Raw genomic sequence first — 19,695 nt, 5'->3', positions numbered from 1 at the left:
AAATCCAGTTGGACCCAAATAGTTCTTCCTTTTATTGTCTGTTGAATTTTTCGGTTACAAGAAATCTTTGTTCAGACAAATTCAGAACGCATACGCAGTTAGCTAGTTTGATTAATACCTATCTTTATAATACTTCAGGTTTACATAATAGGTGTTCTTTCTACTGAGGTGAAAACATCTGAGACAGCAAATATAATCTTTACTCAGCAAAATTGATACATTTTATCATTTTTTTTAAGTGGGTACAGAGCAATCCTCAGATGATTCTCCATCAAATTTCTCTGATTTTTTTTTTTTTTTTTTTTTTTGTCAACAGCATTTTAAAGCTGAAAGCGGTCTCAAGTGTTGTGCTGTTGGTTGCAGTTGTTGGTTGATATTTTTATTGGTGTTTCAGGTATTTCTGTTGGTACACTTTAGTTAGGTTGTTAATATAATAGGCTGCCTTACAGTATTTCCTTTTGCAGCCCCAAATTGATCTTGGTGCAGAAGATAATCACATCTTTATAAGCAGATACTGTAAAGCCCAAGAAGGACAGGAAGTGGTGAAAATACATGAAAAATAAGTTTTGTTTTGCTGTTGTGCTTGGAAAATCTGATAAAAATCTGTTGTGGTTCTAGAATGGTTTCTTAATAATACTAAGGCAAATTCTGTCTTTGTTTAGAAAAAATGGAAGAGAAGATTAAAGAGCCAATTAAAGAACCTACGGAGGAGCCTTTACCAATGGAGACAGAAGAAGAAGAGCCAAAAGAAGAACCTATAAAAGAACTTATAAAGGAGGTAAAAGACATTGCAACCAAATAGTCAGTATCACCATTTTGAATCCTACATCCTACAGGTGTGGATGCATCTGTAGACCAGGCATATTGACAGGAGACATGGTTAGTAATTTGAGTTCTTAAATTCCTGGGGTGATTTGAAAGCCTTCCTTTTTGGGCTTTTAACTTTTTTTTTTCCCACTTCTTTTTTAACATAAGAAAAAAAAGGACACTTCAAAGAAAAATACAGAGTATGTGAAAAAAAGTTGGCGAATTACACAGACATGATGTTCTCTTGTTGATCTTAAGGTGTTCAGAAAAATAAAATTTGTCCTGAATGCTTGAAATCTTTAAGTTAATAGCTTTTTCTCTATTTCTTTGCTCCTTTATTTTGAACAAAAAGTGTTTCAAAACCCAAAGTTTAAACGTTCTCCATGTGCTATATAACTGATAAGTTTAGTCTTAGGAGCACATGTCCGAGAAAATGACTGTAGTGTTTACATGGCATTAACCAAAATTAACTTAATGTAAGGCATTTTTTCATGCTGAGAAAGCATAGCTCTTGAAGACGCTAAGGTGTTTAAATAAAAATGAAAGCTTTTATACTGATTTCTGTGAGCTTCAATGTAGCTTATTAGGCAAAAGCACAGAATTCAGTTGCTGGTTTTTATTACCACTCTGCCCTGTTTACTTTTGAGATAGTTGCTAGTTCACTTATTTCTGTTACAAGGTTTATTGCAGATTTTTAACTGTTTTGTACTACATGTCTCACTTTCAAGTAAATTAATTTTAAGAACAAATCAGAATTTCTTTGTGAGAAACTACACCCTTACCCCTGTATTCAGGCCTTGATTCGAGGATTCATGCAGATCTAGGAAGACATTTAAATGAGGTTTCATTGCAGTCGAAGTTAAGTAAACAGAGGTTTCCTGAATTGAGATTTTTGAATAGCAATTGCTGCTTATGTGTTGAAATTCCAATGCTTCCGTTTTCAGCACGGGTGAAGTGTAATTGTGAGCTGTTGGATAGCATTGTTTCAAATACATTTGCTTGTTTAAAACAAGTTAGTTACGTTACAGTAAATAATTAGCTAGCTGTCATTGTCTGGATCCTGTAACATGTTTTTTCCTTGAGGAGCCAAAAGAGGAAGAAATGACTGAAGAAGAAAAAGCAGCTCAGAAGGCCAAGCCGGTTGCAACCACTCCTATTCCAGGAACCCCATGGTAGGTAACTTTTTTCCCTACGGCCTGCTACTGTGGGACTGGAATGTTTCCTGTAGCCACCAGGAAGGTGGCTGGGTAGTTAAAGCAATTAACAGTGTGTGAGGGTCCTGTTCTTGGTATGCTTCTGTCTCAAATAACATTGCATTCCTCCAGCCAGCACTGTTCACGCTGTGCCAGCACTTGTAATGTTCAGTGGTGCTGGTATAGCCTTTCTGCCACACGCTAACTGCTGTCCTATGAGGTACGTTACCAGTATGGATTTTGTATCGCAGCCCCCTTCATCTGCCACTGATTCCTCCTGATCTGGTATGAAATACTGTCCAAAAATAAATCTTTTCACTTCTTTTGCCCTTATGCCTTTGGGAGCAAATAGGTGCAATTGCTGGCCAAAACAATCCTTCCCCCTGTGCCCCTCACTTGGCATAGATATTGGTCAGGTGCTTATGTGTATAATGTTGTGATGAAGTTACTCTTGCTGTAGTATATGTAAATCATCCTCGTGCGTTTGGATGACCAAGGTAAAAATCTTATCAGTTGGGAAGAGGTACTGTTTTAATTTTTGCAATTTAGCCATTGATGCTTTTTTATTAATGTTTGCTATTTAAACTGTCTCCCTTCGAATTATCTCTGCGGTTCTCTCATCCCGTCATTTGTAAAATTCTAACAAGATCATTAGGTTGCTTTTTCTTACGTTTTGTGGGGCATTGGAGAGATGAGGTACATTTTATCCCAAAATCTGATTCGGCTGTCTAAAACATTTTCCTAGAGAAGAACTGAATATACTGCAGCTGCTGATAAAAAGCATTTTTTAAATTGTATTTCAAATCTTCTAGCAGAGAAAAGCAATAATTCAATATCCCATTTGGACAGTAGGAATGTCTGGTAGTTGTGCAGTAAGTATAACCTGGATCTGGCTGTGACCATTATGCTTGCTTCAGTCTTTGAATATGGTAAAGGTATACAGAATGAGTGAAGGCAAAGATAATACAAGGCTTCCTGTCTGACTGTTACATTTCTAGGTGTGTGGTGTGGACTGGTGATGAGCGTGTTTTCTTCTATAACCCTACCACTCGCCTTTCTATGTGGGACCGACCAGATGACCTAATTGGAAGAGCTGATGTGGACAAAATTATTCAAGAACCTCCTCACAAAAAAGGAATGGAGGAAGGAAAAAAACTTAGTAAGAGCCATCTTACTGCCTTCTTAAGAAGTCAGAATGTATTTTTTCACTTATTTTGTGTTGATTTCCACAACTAGTAATGTTTAAATAAGTGAGAGAAATGTAAGGACGTATTGAATTTAAGACGCTTTGGAATTTAAGAAGGCTGGTGGGAATGCAGATTTATAGAGTCCTTTGGAAAAAACCAGTCTATTAAAGCAAGTAGATACTAACAAGGTTAATTTTTTTTTTTCTAAATGCCAACAGGCTGAAAAAACCCCACAGTTTTTACTGACTAAAAAAGGGACTGTGTTTGTTTTATAAGCAAGAGGAATTTGGGGGCCAGAAAAGATTAATCATAATGTACGAATGGGCTCTCACAGAAGGGGATTTAACTTAGAGAACATCAACTGGAATACAGTTTTGGAAGCAGCTGCCAAGAGCAGAGAACATTCAAGAGGCTGCTGAGATGAGACTTCTTTCTGGCATGAGTTCTGGTAAATGATCCTGGGATGATGTGTGGGCTTGGTAGTTGGAGGAAAGCAAAGGGCAAGTAGGTAATCAGAAGATCCAGATGTGCTTCATTAGCCTGAGGGTTTTTTCCTCCCTGGAAATAAAAGGTCAGTGTTTGTCATTTTAAATACAAAGTTGGCTACAAGTCCATTAGTCCTGCCACCAAATTCCAAGAGCATTATTCTGAAAGCAACTGAAGACTTCGTTTGTCAGAATACATTATTGCTGCACGCATTATCCTCTGTTTTTGCACAAGGCTTCATTTGTGATTTACAAACTTATCATAAAGATAAAACCTAAAGTATTATTGAAATCTGTTACAGTTAGAGAAGAGCATGAATCTACGGAGGAAGCAAATGAAGATGAGCCTATTAAAATTAAAAAGCGCAAGTAAGTTTGCTTTTTCAATACTTAAGTGGTCTGTGTAGATAAAGTAACTAAAGTTTTTCATCTGAACGGTGTGTATGCTGTTGTATTCAGCAGAGTAGAACAGTGACTAATAGGATTGGTGAATACAGTTATCAACTTTCTGCTATTTTACTTTAGCAAGTATATTTATTTTTATATATATATTTAGCAAGTATATTTAGCAAATATACTCAAGTATTTGATATTTCTCTGAGATAGCTGAAATTCACATATAGCGGAAATAGCTTCTCCTTTGGAAATCATTCAGAATGGAAATAAATGGTGTAAGTTGATGAATCCAAGGAATATTTTGAGTGCAGTTTATCTTAATAATTTGCTTCTGTTGCTTCTTTATATAGCTTGTTAATTTCTGTGCACAAGGTTTTGTTGCCAAAAAATCCAGCCACCTAGACTTTCACAGAGATTACTTTGTTTTCACTCTGTTATAAAGGTTTAAGAGTTTTGTTTAGGTCTTTTGGTCTGTTTTGCCTATTGGAAGAGAGATATGTCACTTCACTCTGAGTTACTTAGACGCACTGTTTTAAAGGTAGTTTTACTATTTGTTATTGTGTATTCTTAGGGATGGTCATAAAGCTGTTGGCAGTTAAGGCTTTGAGTTGTCTGGGATGAAGCACGTTTGCTCTTAGTAAACATAAATCAACAGACAACACACTTTTTTCCAGAATGCTTTGATGGATGAATCTATCACTTGCGTTACACCATTTTCTGTTGTAATGATTGTAAGGTATTCTCAATTTGAACTAGCTCCCTTACCCATAGTCTTTTGACAGGGCCTCGTGGTCTTGGAACAGGAGATAAGAAAATTAGTGCAGCTAATGTAAAATCTGTCACACATCTGGCGAGACCATTGAATACAACCAGAGTGTGCTAACTTCTTGGAGTCATTTTTTGGTGCTGAAGTTATTGAGAATACCTTGGTTCTTGAGCTCTTTCAGTATGAAAGCATTCGTATTCAAGTCTCAAAGAATGGCTTTTGTGATTTCTACGCCTGTGCTTCTGAAGTAATCGGTTATACCCACTCTGTCCTGGTGTAGTTCAATTTCTAACCTACAGGGTTGACATATTACTTCTCAAGTTACACTGTATGTTTAATTTTTTTCAGGAAAGATGATAACAAAGATATTGATTCAGAGAAGGAAGCTGCTATGGAAGCTGAAATTAAAGCTGCTCGAGAGAGAGCCATTGTCCCTCTGGAGGCTCGGATGAAACAATTCAAGGACATGCTTCTAGAAAGAGGGGTCAGAGAAATAAGTGTGTGTGTGTATGTAAGAACGGGAGAGAGGGGGAGGGGGAGGTTCAGGCAGAGTTCTCAATTCTTAGTGAATTCATAATCTGCAGTGCTTTATGTAAGGAAAACAATCTCATCCTTCCTCTGGTTAATGAATGCATTTAGTACAAGACTCCGTATTTCCAAGAATATTATAATTATAGCAAAACTTTGATTTCTCAGTAACTGAAATTAAACAGTATCAAGACAGATTTTTTTTTTTAACTCTTTTCCAAGTTAAGCAATTACCTAATTGAAAGCAGCCATTGAAAATAAATAGGACACACAATCTGGACACATCCTTAATGTTTTTGGAAATGTTCCTACATGAGAAGAGCAGTAAGTTCCACTGCCATCTGTACACTCTTATCCTTAAATGGGCAGTTTTTGCTTTTAGTTAACTAAATTTGAAATCTGCTTGATACTAACCAGTTTTGATAGATAAATTAGTCTATTAGAATATAAACTTAGATAGTAATTTTTAAAAAGAAGTAGTTCCAGCTGCCTATTCAGCTTTCCTTTAGTTTCAATAACTGGGTTTATGGGATCGCTTTAATAAAGCTTGCTTAAGATGAGCTTGAATGTGTTTAAATCAATCTCTTTTGTAGCAGAACTATTTACACCCATAACATTTAGAAAAGGTATAGAGCGGGCATGGCATAGGAGAACATAGAATCTCAAGGCTTTCTTCTGATGTACTACTTTTTTTAATGTCACACAGTAGTAGCAATTAAGAGTGTGTTCTTGTTTAGAAGTTTGCAGAGCCAATTAGTGTTGAAACTTGCTATGGCAGTGTCACAAATGAATTTGTGAATCCTGCCTCTTCCTGATTGTCAGCAGCCTCCCTTGTGTTTAGTAGGACACTGAAGTCTATGTCCCTCCTAATTTCATCTCGTTTTGCAGCGAGGTAGGGTTTGGGTACAGCAGGGGCTCCCTTAATTAGCGACTTTAATGTACTATGATCCACAGTTGCCGATATGGGAACATTAAGAGGGCCGCACTCATGCATGGCCTGGAATACAGGCAGTTTTTGTAATAGCTGTGGAAAGTTCATTTAGGGATTTAATAGGTATTACTAGAGGTTCTCCTCTCTCCAGCATATAAATTCCACCAGCCCAGTACGCCATTCTACTTATTAGCAGGTGGGGATCATTTGGAGGCTCGGGGCCAGCATACTAAGTAATTAGTGATACTGCTTGCCATCCTGCTTACTATGCCAATTTGTCATGGAATGCTGATTTAGGATCTTGCCAACTAATTGAGTGATTTTACACAATTTGATTTAGTAGCAGTTTAGAATTTACTTGTGGCAAATCGCAGGTTTTGATTGTGATATTTTAATAGCACTCAATCATCAGTCGATTAACAAAGTGATTAGACAAAACTAATCAAACCAGCGACTTAGTTACAGATTTGCGGATGGCAAGGTTCACTCTTATTACTGCATGGAAGGAGTACACAAAGGAAAATGAAGTTACACTCGAGTTAAAATGATTCACAGAGAGACTGTGGATGCAGAGGAGAAGGAGGACCCTCCCGTTGAGTCATGAGGTTTAGAACAGACCCCCTTGCATTCCAGACTCCTTCTCAGCGAGGAGTCTAGGTGTGCCTAGGTCCAATCTTAGTGTTAGACTTGGTCAATGGTTTATGTCTAAGGATAATATATATACATCTAGAGCAGTGAAAGACTCACTTTGTAATTAAATCATACATCTACAGACTACTTTAATCGATTCACACATTTATATATAAAAAGGTGTATATATGTTAAAAATTCCCCTCAGTTCAGTGGAATACTTAGATCAAATGTCTCGCCATTTCTCAGTGGGTGAGGGTTGAGCCTCAAGGAGTGAAAAGTTTCAGCCCAGGCTCCACTGTTGGTCTTCAGCAATGGACCTCTGATTTTAGCAAACTTCTAAGAGTTTGCTAGCTCTGAGAGGCATCCTGCTCAGAGGGAGATGCCAGTCGCAGCCCACTGCGGTCCAGGAGAGCTCAAAGGGCCTCACTTAGGACCGCTTTTTTATAGGATTGTGAGATGATTGGCTTTAGTCATCAGTAAATTTCCAGTCTGGGCCACAATCCGGGTCAGTAATCACTGGAATTCTAGTAACGATGGTACTGCGCCACTCGGGCTGTGATTCAGATAAGGTATGTTCTGAGGCTATCAGGGGATAACATTGTTCCCTTTCTCACTCCCTGCCTCAGCCATGTAGGGGTTTCTGGTACGGACAGTGCTGCCTCATAGTCCATCTCCTTACACCAAGGCCGAGATCTGATGGGAGTTTCTGAAATCGTAAAGCGGTCCAGGAGAAAAGGAGGGTGGGATGCACCACCACAGGCAGCCTCCGTCAGCTGTTAGTGATGAAAACTTCAGGATGAGTTTGTTTCCCTCTTTTCATCAGATGTCCTATAGTTTTCAAGCAAAACTGTACAACTTCTGTATATTTGAGGAAACTTAACCATTAGTTAAAATCTGACTTTTTTTAATTAAAGGTCTCTGCTTTTTCAACATGGGAGAAAGAGCTACACAAGATAGTTTTTGATCCTCGTTACTTACTTCTCAACCCGAAAGAAAGAAAACAGGTAAAAGAGAAGTCAACTTCACTCCCCATTCAGACACAGCTACTACCGGCTTTATCTAAATCCTCAGTCTGCTATTTTTGTTCCTGCTAACCTTCCAGACTAATCAGTGTTGCAAGGGGTTTTTGTTATGATTAGGGTTTGTTGGAAACGGAAGAAGCCAGCAAGAAACAAAGTGAGTTGATGGTTTTTCCTGTGCTTGGAAGATCTAATATTTTAACACAGTAAAAGTTGTATGTGTACAGAGAGCTCCCAAAACCTGAATGAAACAGTGAGAATCATCAGTATCTCTTCAAAATATTGGCATAATGAATAATCTATCTATTTATTAAAAAAAAAAAAAAAAAAAAGTGGTTGGGGAAAAACTAAACTCCATTTTTGCTGTTAGGCACCTTCTCACTCCAGAAGCGTTTCTTCAAATGGATGTAGGGATATGGAAAACTTCAAGAACACAGGAAGTGTCTGCTGTCTTAAACATGACCCAGAAAAATGTTAACATAACATGAATGTGTAAGAAACTTCTTCACAGGTCTCAGATTATGTGCAGTACACTACAAGTTGAGCAGATTGGAGTAGTTTGCATATTTAAATACAAAGAGTCCTTAACCCTTCTTTCTACGTCGTCGATGTTGGCTCTGTGGTGAGAGGAAAGGAAATAGGAGAACAGGAAAGAAATGGGTTTTTTCTCCCTCTTGCCTAGAGCTTATATGGCTTCAGGTTTGTATGTTTTATGTCGGTGACTGGTCTTTCTGTAGGTATTTGATCAGTATGTGAAAACCCGAGCAGAAGAAGAGCGCAAGGAGAAGAAAAACAAAATAATGCAGGCCAAGGAGGATTTCAAGAAAATGATGGAAGAAGCAAAGATTAATCCAAGGTAGGAGCTTCTTTGTTGTTCGTATGCGTAAGCTCTATTAAACAAAGTATGTTGGGTTGTATTAGGTAATTAACCTCTTCCAAAATGGGTGAAGAGGAGAAAAATCATCGCATATTGTTGAAATCTTTTGCCTGCTTGTATTCGCCTAACCCATGAAATAATAGAACGTGTGATTTATAATGATTTACGTATTTTCAGTCATTTTGAAGAAATCCCCAGCATGCTGTCTGGACTGTGAGAAAGGCCTCATGATCCTCACCACAAGTTTTCTTTAATAACCCTGTTTCTTCTTAAGAATATTAGTAGTCTCTGAGAAGTACTAGGGAGGTTTCTTCAGTTTGGAGGGGCCTGAAGGGATGTTTTTCTGGTCACAAAGTATGTTAATATAATAAAATGTTCTGTTGCTTCAGTATAGAAATTACTACATACCCCTCACATCTAGGCCTACGTGCAGTGATAATAGTGAGGTGATGACAGTGAATGTACTAATATTCAAGATTATTGCTAGAATTGTTTGTTTCCCAGCTTTCTCTCACAGAGTTAATGAAATATGCGCTTATGTCACCAGATGAGCTCTAAAGCATTCTCTTTCAGCTTCTCTTGGCTTATCTGGCATTAATTCTTTTACAGTGAAATAACTCATTTGTTTCACTTCAGCTTAATTTTTTTCAGTGACTCGTTTTGGAAATCTGGTGGAAGCCAGTGTTATGTTAACTTTTAAATTACTTCAATTCTGACCAATAACTCTTACTTAAAACACACCTCTGCTCATTTAATAAGGGTAGCAGTTTCGACAGTTGTAGGCTGGGAAGAATGGAGGTGTAGAAATGGTTTAAGAAAAAGTTCTAATAAGATGAATATATAATTCAGAGACTAACATGGACTATTATGTTAGCTTTAGTATCCTCAGCTTCCAGGCTATCTCCGATGTGTCATATTGGGACTGACTCTTATCCGATTATGGGTTGGGGTGGGAAAGAGAGTTCCAGCTGGAATACTGTCTTATTTAATCTTATCCTTTGTCTTCTGGTTTCAGTGTTTGTCTAAAGATATTGCTGTACTTCTGTGAGTGCCAGACTGGTTTTTTATCATCTGTCTCAGTCCAACATGCTCAAGAGTTTGTGTTCTTCACTTAAAACAGCTCTTGTTCTTCAATATAGCTGTACATTCACTTCTAATCTTTTTGAATAAGCTACCAAATTCTCTTCTTGTTTCAATTTACCCTACAGCAACAGTAGGCTGGATTTTCCAAGTCTAATTATTTCCATGCTGTGATGAAAACATTCGTATGATTATAAGTGTCTCACGTATTCTTTGGGCCAGATTTGCATCAGAGCTTGGAAAAAGCACAATAGTGGTTTTTTTCGAGGTAAGTGGCAGTACTATATCTACTGCACAGATTGGAATCTGGCCCTGGAGGTGAGAGAATGGTCAAGGAAATGCTATGCGGATAATGGGTTGAAAGCCCAGTATTGCTGCATTTGCCCATAGTGTTTAAAATATTTTCAACTCTGTGTTTTAAGATTAGGCTATACAGTGGTCACTATAGGAGGAAAAATGGATTCAGCCGGTGTTCTCTTGTGACTAATACCGAAAGATGATTTTCTTGGTGAACTCTTAGCATGGTTTGGCTGCAAGTGAATGCATGTAAAATTTTCAGTTTCACAGCTGTGAAATACCTGGACAGACTGGTGGCTGAACTGCTAACCCACAAAAAAAGATGATTTTTGTAGACAACTGAGTTTTTTCATTTCTTCTTCTTGGTTGCATTGAAATCTCTCTTCCTACACCTGCACTTTCTGCGGGTAGCTGTATTCAAAGAAGCAAACAAAACCCCCCCTGTAAGTCTCTAACAGTACCTTTCATGTGTGTGCCTAAACCTGACTCCTTTCTATATAGTTCATTGATCAAGCATCTCTATAGTGAGACTGTAGGATGTTGCCTTTTTTTTTTAAACTGTGCTCTGGCATGTATTCTAGCAGAAGAAATATTTCTGTGCTGAACCTGCTTCCCAGCAAAGACAGCTCTGCCAAATGAGTTCACTTGCCATTTTGTTGCAGAACTACTTTTAGTGAATTTGCAGCCAAGCATGCTAAAGACTCGAGATTCAAGGCAATTGAAAAGATGAAAGATCGAGAGGCCTTGTTTAATGAGTTTATCACAGCGGCAAGAAAGAAGGAAAAAGAAGATTCGAAGACCAGAGGTGAGAAGGTAAGGTGACTTCTTTAGTTCCAGCAGTGTGAATGGTGCGAGTCTGAGTGAGATGGGACAAAGCCAGTGCTTGGTTTCCAGTGAGCCTTCTCTGAGACGTGGTCCTTCTCTTTCCATAGAGGTTTTACAGTGTAAACACTTCACAAATGTCCCTTTGGTCTTTCTGCACTAACTATTTTAAGTTTGCAGGTATACTGGCTTCTAGAGTATATAAAATTGAACTTACATTTACTTGTGAAGCTGAGTTTACTTAAATAATCACACTTTTTTTTCTGTTTACCTAAGCAAGTAACATTATATTCTTAACTGTAATAATGCCTGATTTTTTTTTTTTTTTTTTCCCCTTGAAGTTATATTATCCTGAAGCATTAAAAGGAAAAGGATTCTTGTCCTGTTTGGCTGAAAATCCCAGAACTGGCCATTACCTCTCTGTTCTCTCAGTGGAGGCAGTAAGAACTTGAAATTCCCTGTAGGATACTCCGTTTAAATTTCAAACCGATTCCATATCTTCTCTTTCCATCTAAAAGCTAGCACTTTAGTGACTTTTTAATCTTCCAGTAAATATATCTTATGTATAAACTGCTGCTTATTAGAATTAAAGGTCAGCTATTAAAGATTAATGAATTCCAAATGTCATTTGACCGTATTGTCAATAGCAGGGAGCAGGTTTTCACCACTGGGGAAGCAGGCTACTATGGAGGTGGCATCAAATATTATCATCAGAATATGCGGCCACTTATGTCCCTGTGTGTTGTGCGAATGGAGAAAATAACCTCTAAAGCCTAATCATTTTTGACATTTTAAAGTCTGCAATATTTATTTGGTAGTATAAAGTTCTTGCAAATTTCACCTACTAAGAATGCTTACAGAGGAGAAAAATGCTGAATAACACGTTAGAATTGGGGACAGTTTCGTTATTTCATAAGTTTTGCATTTATTTTTTTTTAATCTAGGTACTCTGGTCTAATTTGATTCTGTACTCTTATTTTTTTCAAATGTTGACTTATTGCTGATGTTTTCAATAAATGATTGTGCTTTCAGAGGAGAACTGATGTAGTTCAAAACTAGACTTTTCATACTGCATTTTGATTATGAATATGGAATTTTAAAGTATTCTTGCAGCTTAATAGTGCAGTTGAAGACTTAAAAAAAAGTAAATGTTTTGTTGTTGCATGATTGTTCTAAAGTTGAAAAGTTAAAAGAAGAGAGATTGTATTTGTTTGCTTTTGAAATAATGTTTTTTTCTCCAAAAGCCTTTTGTAACCATTTTATGTATTCTGTTTTATAACAAGTGGATAGACTTTACAGTTATGTGCTGTGCGGCCTGTCAATCAGTTCAGTCTGACAGCTGTCAATCACTGACACGCAAATATTATGGGATTCCCTAGTGAGGAAAGAATTGGTATCTCTGTGTGGTGACTTTAGCCTCCCGCAGTTCCGGTACTTTACATTTTTTTAGTTTTTTTCCTTGTGAAGTGATGAGAGTTGTACCTGCAATGTGTTAACTGCCAAAAAAAAAAAAAAGACTTCTAAATACACCTGAAATATTTTCAGTCTTATTTTCCGTTGATTTTGAAAGTGCTTAAAACATAAAAGAAAATTTAAGGCATTTAACCTGAAGCTTTCTCAGTCTGTTTTGAAAGTCCAAAATCTTTATTTAAGGAGGATCAACTTTACAGAAATCTTTAACGTAAGGGTTTTAAGTTATATAATGTTTTGATTTTGCTTCCCTGAGTTATAGCTTATTGGATGGTGATGGAGCAGCCAGCTTTTCAGATGGTTGTTTTGATTCTTGTGGCTAATTTCAGTGAGTAAATCCGATGCTAATGCTCTCAGATGGCAGAGATGAGGAAGTACGCGTGGGTTTGAGGATATCAGGGAAGGGACTGTTAGCTGGTAACGCTGACCAAGCTGCTGATGTGCTGTCCCAGGACATAGCAGCATTGCACGTCCTCGAGATTAGCCTGACGTCCCACTTTTCATAGACTTAACGAAGTGTTCAGCTGCAAACATCCTGCAGCCCGCTGGGCTGATGGCTGTCTCATCGGTCACCTATCCTGTATCAAGATCTCTTTAACAATTTTCTAATGCGAGATTCTACTTAGTCAAGCTAGTTACTGTGTATAGATCTTGCCACGTCATAAAGCTGTGATCTTAAAAGATTATTCCTTGGTGAGGTGTTTTTTACTTAATTTTTTTAGAAGTGTTCACTTTTTTTTTTTTTTTTTTTTTTTTAAAATTGAAACCCAAATTGCAGTGCTTGTGCTATATACGTTGTGGATGACTGAGGTTAAACCCATGCTTTAAGAGCATTAAAGGTCTGGAAGTGTCACTCATTTTTCTCGGGAGGGAATTGGCTGTACCCTCCTGGTTTTCTGCGAAGCCGGTCGCTGGCGAAGCAGCAGATGGCCCAGCTGGCACCTCTGTGCGGTAGCGCGGGAGCTCGGTGGTGAGCGAGCACAGGGGTCCTGGGGGAGCCGAGGGGGTGCTGCTGGCGACTCCTGAGGAAGCATCTTCCCATGGATTGTGCCGGTGGTCATAGGGCTGGTTTTGCATTGCAGCTGGTGCCACCGTGTTTCCAGCAGCACTGTGGGTATGCAGTTTTTATCCAGTGGAATATATATATATATATATATGCATATGGGATTTGTGCAGAAACTTTTATACCCTTACTTTATAGACTTCTGTAGTAACATCTGGGAACTGCTTGATTTTTAACAAGTATTTCTAATACCATGGCTTAGAAAGCTTCATATTTCTGATACTGCATGCATGTTTTAAGATGTTTTGAAACAGCATTCTTAATTTTACAATGAATAAACGGTTTGCGTAGCATTTTGCTCAGCTACTTTAAGAAAAAGTGATAGTGCTGTAGATTTAGAGCAACTTCCCACTGGCACGAGTTGTTTTCTAACCTCTGCTTACTATCTTAATCTCTCTGAGATAATGAGGGAAAAAAAGCCTATAAAGCCTTTTATGTTTATATATTGTGAAGAACTAAAATTATCAGTGGGCAAGGCTGCAGAATGTTGGTTCTGATCTTGATTTCGTTCTTGCATTCTGTAACTAAACACATTTTTAGAGAATCGGGGTGTGACAGTTCTCTGGCAAGCCAGAGTTTGTTCGCCTGTCCATCCGCCCTCTTCCCTTATGAACCCCAGTGTTTTGGAGCTAAACTGCTTTTGGTGGTTTTCTTTTTTTAAAGGGATGAGGAGACGAGATAAGTAGCAAAAAGTGAATGGCCAGGCTTTCTCCTAGTTTGGTTTGGTGTTTGGTTTGGGTTTTGTTTTTAATTAGTGTGCCATAAAGACAGATTTTGTTTTGTGGACCAGCAGGGTGTGGGATGCTGTGAAGGCAGCATGCTTTGCCTTGGGGTGGAGTCCCTAGAGTCATTGCCTGGCACTGGGCGAGTGAGGCAAACCAGCCCCTCGCCTCTTTGCTTCAGAGAGATGGAGGCTTAAATGCCAAACCAGACTTCTAAGGAAATAAAAAGGAGAAAATACCTAGGACCTAAAGTGCAGCAGAACCAGGGAGATCATCTACCCCAGAAAAGAGAGCTGTAATAAAGGCACGGTAGTTGCTCTTGCAGCTTCTGGTTCTGGGAGTTTGGATGAAAATGTGTTGCTAGTTGTCTTGAGATAAAAAAGCTAATATGAAGGATCCTCTGCCAGTCCTTTGCGATGGCTGTTGTTATAGACAGAGTGCTGACATGCCATTTCCAATTGAAAAAGTAGACTAAAACATTTCCTTAAACTTTATATGCATATCCATCTTAAATGTAATGTACTTAATTACCATATGTGGGTAATTCTTTATTGTCTAGATCTGTCTTAAGACATTGCTCTTTATCAGCAGATCCAAGCATTTACCTCTGTTCACTGTACACTTGGAGGCTGAATCAATAAATACTTGATTTGTCCAGAGCCCTGTTTAAAACTGCATGGCTTCTGTAATATTAATGTGCAAAATGCTATAATGTAGAATCAGTAACTTGTTACTTTGAGAGAGAGAGATAGAGATATATATAAGGTCAAGAAAGAAGCTTAAATTGGAGTGAAATAATAAAAACTTTATTGGTGAATCATTCTTTAAAGAATATAGTCCACCTTGGTTGTAGCAGATCATCTTAATGTATCTGCTTTAGCAAAATTGTCCCAAGGGGAAGCGAATTTTAGATGTGGTTATATCTAAATTCAGAGATTTTAGTGATTTCTCTAAATTGTAATGGTATGTAATGTTAATATGCTTCCCTCTGTTGGAGGTAAGTTGACTCCTTTTTTCGTAAGAGCAAACAGTTGGGTATCAAAGTATCTTTCTCAAGTATTGTCTTTCTGTTTCCATCTGTAAAACAGATCAAAATGGACTTCTTTGAACTACTGGCTAATCACCACCTGGACAGTCAGTCTCGCTGGAGCAAAGTGAAGGACAAAGTAGAGACTGACCCCCGTTACAAAGCAGTGGATAGCTCTTCACAGAGGGAGGACCTTTTCAAACAGTACATAGAAAAAATAGCTAAGGTATGCACGTGACATTCAGAAGTATAACTTTTGATGTTCTGCTGGTCACACTGCTGTTAATGTGTGAAGTAACTAACTAGAAGATGGACTAATATGTGCTTTACTTCCATGCAAAAGAGAATGCTATACCATAGTTATTTGTAGAAGTACCCCAGAATGACAACTTGAAACTTAGAAGTATTATCTGTGGTGGTGCTGCTGCTGCACATGTTCATGGTACGTGTATGCGCACGTGCATACCCACACCACGATATCTGGGAGAACTTATCCAGCAGAGCAAGAAAGACAAGAGACTCCTGTAAAGCCATTGGTTGTAAAAATGGCTGTAAAACTTAAGACAATACAGACACTGCATTGATTACTTCCTACCAGGATGGGCAGAGTTTCCTTTGCTGTGATTTTTCTTTTTCTGTCAGCTGAGCTTCCTTCAGGAATACAGATGGTTTATACAGAGTTCCTTCGCTGGTTCTTCTCTCTTAATCCAATGTTCCTACCTTTCTCTTTCAGGCAATTAATGGTTGAGAACGTAAAACGGGGCTAACAAACAGTGATACCACTCTCCCCCAGCCCCCCATTATTCAGTGTTTGTCACTGAACACAAACAACAGGCTCCTGAGAGTAGTTGTTCTGTGATCAGTGTTGTGACCAAACTTCTTTCTCCCATGTAAGCCCTATAACGCTTCAGCATTTCAACATGAAGCAAAATTTTGTAATCCATAGATCTCAAATCACTTTGAAGTATTTTGTTCCAAGATGCCTTTAGTTTGATAACCCTTTAATTTACTTACCTGTCTAATGAAAGTATGAAAGGTGTTGTATTGTTTTTATTGAGAAAAGTTTATTCTTACATTTCAGAATTTAGATTCTGAAAAAGAGAAGGAGCTGGAAAGGCAAGCTCGCATTGAGGCAAGTTTGCGTGAACGAGAAAGGGAAGTCCAGAAAGCTCGTTCGGAGCAAACCAAGGAAATTGATAGAGAACGTGAGCAGCACAAACGGGAAGAAGCTATACAGAACTTCAAAGCGCTTCTGTCTGACATGGTGAGAGATGGACAGGCTTTCTCAGCTCGCCAGTGCATTCTTTTCCGAATTGCTGCACTATGTAAAAGGGTTTCAGCACTTGTAATTAAATTTATATAGAGTCCTGTTGTCTTCTCCCCACTGCCCTCCACTCACTGTTGGGAGTTTTGCCTTGGCTGGGAGAGAACGCTTTGCATTTCGGGTTCGTGTTCTGGCATCTGAGTCTCACAGGTGATGGCAGATTTTCAGTCATGCTCCTGTAAACTTCTGTATGTCTGTTGGAAAATAAGATACTGTTGAGCATTGGAATAGTCGCCTTATTTTTCCATTGTCTCTCTTCTTCATGCTCCAAACACAGTGCCTTTGTCTTACCATTTCTCTGCTATCTTGTACAGTTACGTTGTTCTGCTGGTCAAGCTAACCCATGAGAGAGCAGTTCCTGTATGGCAAATGTCCTGTTAAGAAGACAGGATTAGTAAAATGAGTTTTCACCAGTATGTCTGCTGTTGCCCTTGCTCCTTGGTGTAAGATATGAAACCCAAGACGTTATCAGTGCTTGGTTCCATGTTTTGGCACTGAGATATTTATAAGGGGACAGGATATAAATGGTTCGTGAATCTGGTCTGGTGGTATAGCTAGTAGCATAAAGCAACAGCTCCTTGAGGATGTTCTCAGGGCTAGAAGCAAGGCACTGCAAAGCTCCTGGTGTCTCTTTGGAAGTAATTATCTCTGAGGCTGCCTTTCCAGACCACTTATGGTTAATATAGTACGCTTTGCACAGAGGAGGAGGGTGCTGGATTTTTTATTTTTTTTTTGAGAGAGAGAGAATACTCAGCCAGGTCAGTGGGGTATCTGTCTGCATTTGAAGTGATGCAGAGTAATTCCTTCTGCCGCTGCCTGTTTAGTATTTGTGGGGAAGCTACTACAATTGCTTACTTAAAAGCTGTTTTGGTTTTTTATCTTTAATTTGAACCTTGAATTAAAAAAAGAGTTCTTAGGGTTTTTTCTTTCTATTTAAGAAATATCAGTGAACTGTCCAAAAAATGGTTTAAAAAAAAATAAATCATCTTTTGGCTCAGGTGCGTTCTTCAGATGTGTCATGGTCTGATACCAGAAGGACTCTACGCAAAGATCATCGATGGGAATCTGGCTCCTTGCTAGAAAGAGAAGAGAAAGAGAAGCTCTTTAATGAACACATTGAAGCACTTACCAAAAAGAAGAGGGAACACTTTAGGCAACTTCTGGATGAAACTTCAGCAGTAAGAGCTGTATATTATTCAAACCTGAAATCTTTGCCAGCCCATTGTGCTTTATCTTTTTCTGGTTTTCTGTCACATAATCTGATTTGTTTGGTTTTATTTCTAGGGCCCCTTTGCTTCACCACTGTCTTTTCTTCTTCATAACAAAATTTATGCATTATGTTTCCTTACCTGTTTATCTTGAGTGTTATTTTGGTTTAACACACAGCTCATGTACATTTAAACTTCTAATCAGTGATCTCTTTATCTCCTGCAGGATGTTACATTTCTTCAACACTGAGTTATTTGATACTCTTTACTATATGGCATCTTGCTGTTTCACATACAAAGTGTGTTTGTCTTAATGAATATCAGTATATAATCTTTCCAAATTCATCTATTCTGATGTTCTCCTGCTTTATCTTGTGCTGCTGAATCTGAACTTTTATTCTGTGTAATGCTGTGGAAATCTATCACCTACTCTGTATTGTGGGGCGTTAGTGAGTCTTGCTCTTTTTTAGTTATGTGCCAACATCGGTCAGCTTTCTTTTAACCCAAAAGTTTTTACCTCACTTTTTAATGCATTCGTTAAAAGTGCTTAGAAAATTAGCTAGATTTTTAGTGTGACAGAATAAAATGACAGACACGTAACTCTGAAGCAAGTTTTCTGTAGGTAATTTTTAACACATACATGTACATAAATAGGTACTAGAAAAAGACTTTGGGATGTAAATTATGTTTCTGAGGACTTTGACCTGAAATGCCATCTCAAAATACTGAAGAAAAGTAAATATATAAAATCAACTAATTAAAAATACAAATGTAGTAGTATAAATAATCAAAACCCAACTCTTAAAAACACAGCAACAACTTTGTCAGTGGACTTGGGAGATATTTAAAAGCTTCAGATGTAGCAATATTTGCGTTCTGTATTTTTAGAATCTAATTTTCTTCTAATCTAACTATTTTTGCTTCTTTTGAAAGATAACTTTAACATCAACGTGGAAAGAAGTGAAAAAGATCATTAAAGAAGATCCAAGGTGCATTAAATTTTCTTCGAGTGACAGGGTAAGCGGTTGGCATCACCGTTGCTAACTTTCAGTATAGAGCAGGATACAGAGAAAGTAAGTTAATGGCTGCTGAAGTGGTTTCTGCTTTATGTGAACAGAAGTAGTGTTGTTTAAATAAGGGGGTTTAAAATTAAAAATGTAAAAGATAAGGAAAAATATAATTAACATGTAATTATTGCCTATGCTCAGTATGTTAAGTTGCGTGAAGTACTTAATCTGCACTCAGTGTTTTAAGCTTATCTTTTTTCTTTCAGAAAAAACAAAGGGAGTTTGAGGAATACATTAGAGACAAATACATTACTGCCAAAGCTGACTTCCGGACACTATTGAAAGAGACCAAATTTATAACGTACAGGTGCGTAGCATAACGTCAACGAAGGACTAATCTCTTTATTGTGCTTTTCCATATAAATGGCAACAAACTGATGTCTAACTCACGCTTTTACAACCTTTCATAATCTGTCAAAAAAAAAAAAAAAGTCTGCAGCAGCTAGAGGCTTCTTTTTGCTTTATTTTGACATGGCTGCTGCTGACAACCAAGTAAAGAAAATCAAATCAAGGCAGGTGTGAGGTTTTCTTTGGCTTTAGAATAGTATTCTGTGAATATTACCCTGAGCTGTCAAGCATTAAATTAACTTTGTGGTGAGGGCCATCGTTCACGTTTGTATTACTCCTTAGTTTAGACTCAGGAGGAATCAATACTGAAGTGAGAACTCTGTTTCAGGACTTTGGGGTAGACAGCAAAGAAATATTGGCTCCATTGAAATTTTATTAAAAAAAAAAAACCCCAAAACATAAATAATTTGCCTGGTTTCTGTGGGAGGACTTCATTGAAAGAGTG

At 37.9% G+C, this 19,695-nt stretch overlaps 1 protein-coding gene across 1 annotated transcript in view; it reads left to right on the top strand.

Moving 5' to 3' along the window:
- TCERG1 (transcription elongation regulator 1) overlaps positions 1-19,695 on the top strand; it is a 35,620-nt gene that overhangs the window by 14,071 nt on the left and 1,854 nt on the right. The window contains 13 exon segments of the mRNA XM_009646748.2: positions 663-778; positions 1,891-1,979; positions 2,999-3,159; positions 3,975-4,041; positions 5,183-5,318; positions 7,841-7,930; positions 8,683-8,801; positions 10,862-11,012; positions 15,365-15,529; positions 16,385-16,567; positions 17,626-17,805; positions 18,769-18,852; positions 19,109-19,209. Coding sequence (XP_009645043.1) covers positions 663-778; positions 1,891-1,979; positions 2,999-3,159; positions 3,975-4,041; positions 5,183-5,318; positions 7,841-7,930; positions 8,683-8,801; positions 10,862-11,012; positions 15,365-15,529; positions 16,385-16,567; positions 17,626-17,805; positions 18,769-18,852; positions 19,109-19,209 — 1,642 coding nt within the window.

The sequence above is a fragment of the Egretta garzetta genome, unplaced genomic scaffold (genome assembly GCF_000687185.1).
Source record: "Egretta garzetta isolate BGI_Z169 unplaced genomic scaffold, ASM68718v1 scaffold1, whole genome shotgun sequence".
Taxonomy (NCBI): Eukaryota; Metazoa; Chordata; class Aves; order Pelecaniformes; family Ardeidae; genus Egretta; species Egretta garzetta.
Note: the sequence above shows the minus strand (reverse complement) of the source record. Positions and strands in the feature narration are given on the sequence as shown.